Below are 6,521 nucleotides of genomic sequence, written 5' to 3' on the forward strand. Positions count from 1 at the left end.
ACCCCTTTTGTGTAAAATTCTTCTCACTTTAGTCCTTAAGTCAAGTTGAGACTAATTGTCACAAGTTTGGATAATTGAAGTTTTAGCCCTTACTTACTTATTTTTAGATTAATGTCCAAATTATAAAAAAATCATAATTATTCTTTATATTTCTAACTAATTACTCATTTAATAATTATAAAATTATTTTATATATTTATTTATTTCATCTATTTACCATTTTTTATTTTTATTAATTAATTAATTGTTATGTTATTAGTAATAGATTTAGTATTATAAATTTTTTTTTAACTAAATAACCTAAATTATTTAGGCCCCAAATTAGGATGTTACACATACCAAACCCTATATTGGACCTATAAAGCATAATGTTGATCAAGGAAAATGGTGTATCGAAGGGCATGAAAGCCTAAAGGCAAGCTTTTAATAAAGATGTGCAGTTCAGACTTCAGAGCTAGAATTCAGGACAATATATACTCCAACAATAGCCAAAACAATACCTTACCCCTACTAATCGGCTTTGAAATTAAAAAAATTTCACACTTCAATCGTATGCAAATACGTACGGTTTATATAGCACAAATCTTTAGTGAGACAAATTGCATCAATATATCAATTAACTAAAGCTTGCATATAACAGTTGGTTCCAAGTATCAGGTAGCCCGGGTACACACCAGTGGCTACAATCTATGCCTGAGCCACCACCATATGATGAGGGATGCGCATCTTTTCTCAATTGGGATAAGGTTGTGATATCAAGCAAGTAAACTGGTTTCTTTACACTCCTAAGAACTTTGTTCAAAACACCTTGAGCTTCAGGTAATCCAGCTGGATATGTTGATCCTTGTAGTGGTTGTAGTTCTCCACGACAATTCTTTGATGATGATCCCCACTCTCTTCCCCTGATTTTGAAAAGAATATTAAAAATAAATATACTATCATTTCTGAAAGACATACATATTTACATGTTCCTTACCTGATGCTACAAGTTATAAAATTTTTAAAAAATATTTTGGCTTATTGTTGGGTGAAGCACTTACTGGTAATGTGAAGGAGAGATCCCTTGAAAGAATACTTTGGTTTTGGATGGATTGACATTGAGATCAACCCATCTTCCCCATGTTGTCATGCCCTTATAATATGCCTCTAGTCGATCCATATCTTTTGATACTTTTGATCCGGATTGCACATAATCCCATCTGTCCAAATAGCACATAATATTAACATGCCAGATCAACATACTATTATATATATAAATGTTATTAATGCGACTCATACGGCTGTATGTGTCCCTTGTGTGTCCACCAATGCCATGAATTGAAAATTAGCACATCCATTCCTTTCCACGCATCACCACCTTGAATGGAATCCAATTTGAGTACACGCCCAATGCTTTCTTTTACAATATCGACCAAATATGTAGAGCGATATAAATATATTGTTACTCCATAATCCTGCAGATTTATTCATTGTTAAACCCATGAAACACTTCAGAATTTCTTCATTTTCATCTATATTGTACGGGGTAGTAGTACTAGCTATTAATGTGAGATTCATAGATGAAGTTCGACCTCAATATCTCTAAATTATTATGAAATTATATCAATTTTTTTTACAAAAAAGAAAAGTGACTGGCCACATGTCTTTTTAACCACAAAAAATAAAAAACCAAAACAAAGGTTGCTATTTCCAACATAAGGGTTGAGAAGGAGAAACACTTTTTTGCAATCATTTAGTAACTACTTTCCAGAATGAGAACGCACTTGTGAACCTTGTTGTCTCTTTTCTTTTGTCTTCATCATACCTTAACTTTTAAAAATACTTGTTTAAATATTTATATGAAAAGACTATGAATTGATATTTTAATTAAATCTATGGATGTAAAGATTGTGCTTGCTAGTCTCACTACTGAATATGTTAGGTGTATTTTATTTATTTAATATGCCATTTCTAAAGCATTTTCGTATTCATCTCCTTTTTGCTGGTGTCCTTTCTTAGCTGACCTTTTCTGCCGACAACTTGGTAATAGAAACAAAGACATGGCAGTAGGTAGAAGGTCTAGCTATCAAAGACGTACATCCACAGAAATTAACAAACATGTTTGCTCGGTTATTTCATATTCCAGCTTCTCAATCAGGACAATATTAATGTGGATGTACTTATCTGAGTATAATACATATTTATTTACATGGCAAGAAAATAATATATAATAAATTTTTTAAATCAGGAAAACTAATCTGCAAAGAGATATGTAAAATAAATGACTGAATAGTGACATGACGTTTTACTTTAGCTACTGTTGTATTTCGTAATCTGGAGTCGAATAATCATGTCATATGCATATCAATTATTCAATGGAAATCCTGCTGTCATCTAACACTGGCTTATATAACCACAACTGACACAAGAAGATGATTCTTTTTACAGTTTTTATAGTTCCAGTTTCCGACATTAAATCAATAGATGGTGCTAAAAAAACTCCTTTAGGGAGTTTTTATTACTTGGTTTTTTATGAATTGGTCTAATCAATCAATTTTAATACATTATTTTTAATTTTTAATTATATATATATATATATATATATATATATATATATATATATATATATATATATATATATATATATATATATATATAGAGAGAGAGAGAGAGAGAGAGAGAGTGTGTGTTAAGATCAAATAAGAAGGAAATTTTTGGTAGAAAGTAAGAAGTTTTTTTTCTACATATTTTTTTCGCGAACAAACAAAATGAATCATTAGATGATTCATTTGTAAGATGATTCATAAGAAAAAATTCTCAAAAAAAACATCTCGATGATTCATTTATACAATGATTTTATTGTTATTTACTAAAATTGTCATAAAAGTGAATTTTTTCTTAATTTACTTAAAAATGAATCATCTAGTGATTCATTTTTTTTGTTCGTCAAAAAAATATGTAGAAAAAAAATTTCTTACCTTCCTACCAAAAAAAATTTCTTACCGGATCTATATATATATATATATATATATATATATATATATATATATATATATAATTTTATGTTACTTAGTGAACATAAACTAAAAAGCTAAAATACGTTTGTATCATTACTTAAGTTATGATGTTGAGTTTTTTTTTTTTTTAATATAAATATATGTTGTTAATAATATTTTTTTTAAGAATAATTATTAAAATTTGGCGGCAAATCTAAAAAAAGGGCCACATATTATATGTAAGATAAATAAAAACGTCCGTATAGTTGCAAAAATGATGTACGTGCTTGAAAAAAAATTATATATTTTATAAATTTTTAACCCATTAATATTGTGCCATATAAAAAAATATGATATATTTTGTTTTCAAAGTTAGTATGATAAAAAAAACTATATTTATACTACATACGTAATAAAAACAAAATGGTTTTGAGTGTTAAAAATGGAAATTTGATATACTAATTAATTGAAATTTCAAGTACAAGCTAGGAGATCTAATATTAATTTATCATTACAAATGGACTAATTAAAACTTATATTATTTAATTATTTCTTAGTTTTGTTTTCATTATTATTTTGACTATATAATGTAACTATTATTTTGTGTTATAAATTAATTTTATTTTTCAAAAAGTCATTATTTGAATCATAATTTAGAAAATTTTAGTTTTATAAAATAGGAAATTTTGAATTATAATGTTTCCGGCCAGTTTTTCATGTTACAAACAAAAAAAATTCTTGTGTGTTATAAACTAGCTAGGAAATATTGCCAACCAATTATTTGAGTTAACGCAAGTTTAATAACAATGACTAATTAAAAAGAAAAAATGGATATTAATGATTTAATTAAAATAAAATAAATATATTGCATAATAAAATGAGTTTAAATAATATGAATAAATAATTTAGTAAATACAAAAAGAAAAATACTAATTATATAAACTAATTTAAAAAAGAGCTCAAAAAAACATAAAAAAAAAAATTAATCATTATCAAGTTGACAAGAAAGAAGTGACATTGAGGTTTATTTAATAAAATTGAGGGTTTATAACTTTGATACATCGTCTTCATAGTACGATATCAGAATTGACTAGAGGGCAATATATAAGGGCTTACCTGAAAAGTAAGGGAAGTAATTGAGTCTTTGTGCAGAAAAGAATACTTGGATTTGGGCGCAGATCCATGAAGCAAACAAGCCATGGACTGCCACATATTTTCACTCAATGAGTCACCAACAAACATCACCTTCTTCCCTCTCCATTTGTTCAACAAATCCAACCCATTGAACCTATATAAATTTCACATGTATTAGAAATTCACACCCCATGAATTTGAAGTGTTGCCATTATTGCGTAGGTAATAAAAATAAAAATAATAATAATAATAATTTCAACTGGAAAAAAAATGTTATCCTCTATTGTATATTGGTTAGAAAGATATATTTACTTTGCAATTTATTTATTTGCATGATACCAAAAGTTAGAATCCTAATCAAACAAAAAAGGAAAGTAATTTATTTTGATTGACCAATAATATACTTCAGTTACAAAGTAACCATCAATCATATGTGAAAATATATATTATAAGAACGAATAAACGATCATGTTGACAGGAGATTAATAGCGTCAATTTATTAAAGATGTATATGTTAATTAAACTAAAAGTGAGAATCGTATCATTTCATCATTAAAGAATCAACATTGGTCCAATGATTCCGTATTTTTACTATTATATTAGCATAAAGTATTTTTGTTTTTTTAATCAAGCACTAAACATGATTATTTACCCATGTTAAAATGTTTCAGTTTTCATGAGGGTGGAGTAACTTCCATATATTTGTACTTTGTAGTGAACTCGTTTACAGCACTAGGAAGAAATTAAACTGAACTGTTTCCATATAGAAACTTGACATAGACAGGCATGGAATTTAATTCTCTATGCTGAATTGTTCCTTTGCAGGACATAAATGATTCCAGTCACACCTCTTCTCTTTAAAAGACTACAAGAAGGACAGTTTTTTATTTTCTTTTCAGAAAGATCCCAAATACCATAAATTTCTACATTAGCTACTTTATCTTTAAGAAGAGCATACACTCTAGCAAGCCAATAGAAGAGAAGGAGAGAAATGGAGGATATATGTACCTGGGCAGTTTACAGGAGTCTGGTTGCCAAGCATACTTGAGATACTCGGTGTCTGAGCGGCCATGTTTAAGACAATCGAACTCAAAGTCAATGAAGGGACAGCTTGAAGCTGCATAGAGTGGGTATGAATTATCAACTACCCATTTTCCTCTGAAGATATCACACCCCAATAACTCTCTCCCCCTTAATGTAGTACTACTGGTATTATAGGATGACGACAAAGATACTTGTGTTTTAGCCAACGTTACAACAAGAAAAAGCTGCAATTGTAGAAGAAAGATTGCACCAGTCAACAAAAGGCACCTCCTATGGTAACCAAAATCCATATCTTTATTGGATTTTGGTGAAGAGAGAGCACTGGAGAACTATGCTCAATCAATAATTATGTGCGAAAGGCTGTCTTCTGTGTCCCTTGGTCTCTCATGCCTTTACCCCATTCATAATTGTATATATAGAGAACATACATCCGCATGCACATATATGTGTATGTAGAGAGAGAATTTTCATTACTACACATATATATTAAGTAATATTACAGCTTAGCCCAAACTTGCTGTTTCTTTCAATATGTAAATATTAATCATAACATAACTTTATTTGCAATTGAGTTAATTTTTAAAATTGCAACACAGGTTACTGTTTCCAAATTTTCGGAAAGTGATGTATATTATACATGGAAAATGGCAGATTGAAAGGGATGTATGGGAAGGTTGAGAATTGAATTGTCATATGTTTGAAGTTCAACTTAACTTCTTTTTGGAGCTACAGGAAATGAAAATATTGAATATACCTTATAGTTTATATATGAGAGAAGAAAGTCGTTGGAGAGAAATACTATGTTTTATTGAAAAACAACTACAAACGAAAAAAAATATAAAAAATTATTAAACTAATATATATTAAGAAAGTATGAAATGTACTAACCCAAAATGATCACTTGTTATTGGAATGTTATGGAAATGACCAACTTTTTGGCTGATTATCGAACTGACCACCGAGTAAAGAACATCTTGTTCCAGACTACAATGAAAACAATTCGGATGGTATGGGAGTTGATATGATGCGACTTAAAGTAGTTCGGAATCTGACATTCCAGACTTACTTTTTTAGAAAATGCATTTTGGATGTACTTTACTAACATAGATTAGAAAAAATAGATCGATCCGATATAACGAACACGTACACATTTTGGACTGGAGTTATATAGTCCCAATTTCTATGTGCATATGTTTTGGTTAGGGTTATACATACATAATTTACCACTACGGATATAGATTATCTACGACTAAAAATAAGTTTATCCAACTGAAATCATAAAGAAAATTTTGTCATCCTCAATTTTTACTGTTACAATCTTGAAAACACCAATCTCGTAACAGTTACCCATATCAAGAACGATGACAG

The 6,521-nt window shown here is 28.9% G+C and overlaps 1 protein-coding gene across 1 annotated transcript; it reads right to left on the minus strand.

Moving 5' to 3' along the window:
- Positions 1-485: 485 nt before the first annotated feature.
- LOC145123949 (protein trichome birefringence-like 38) lies at positions 486-5,578 on the minus strand. Its single transcript, XM_079059137.1, has 5 exons — positions 5,118-5,578; positions 4,092-4,263; positions 1,279-1,454; positions 1,041-1,199; positions 486-902 (listed from the first exon to the last, which is right to left on the minus strand). Exons 1-5 carry the CDS (start codon positions 5,441-5,443, stop codon positions 617-619), a joined length of 1,119 nt encoding a protein of 372 aa, XP_078915263.1. The 5' UTR covers positions 5,444-5,578; the 3' UTR covers positions 486-616.
- Between the last annotated feature and the right edge of the window lie 943 nt (positions 5,579-6,521).

This window comes from Lactuca virosa, chromosome 7 (genome assembly GCF_052849685.1).
Source record: "Lactuca virosa cultivar CGN04683 chromosome 7, Lactuca_virosa_CGN04683_v6, whole genome shotgun sequence".
Classification (NCBI taxonomy): Eukaryota; Viridiplantae; Streptophyta; class Magnoliopsida; order Asterales; family Asteraceae; genus Lactuca; species Lactuca virosa.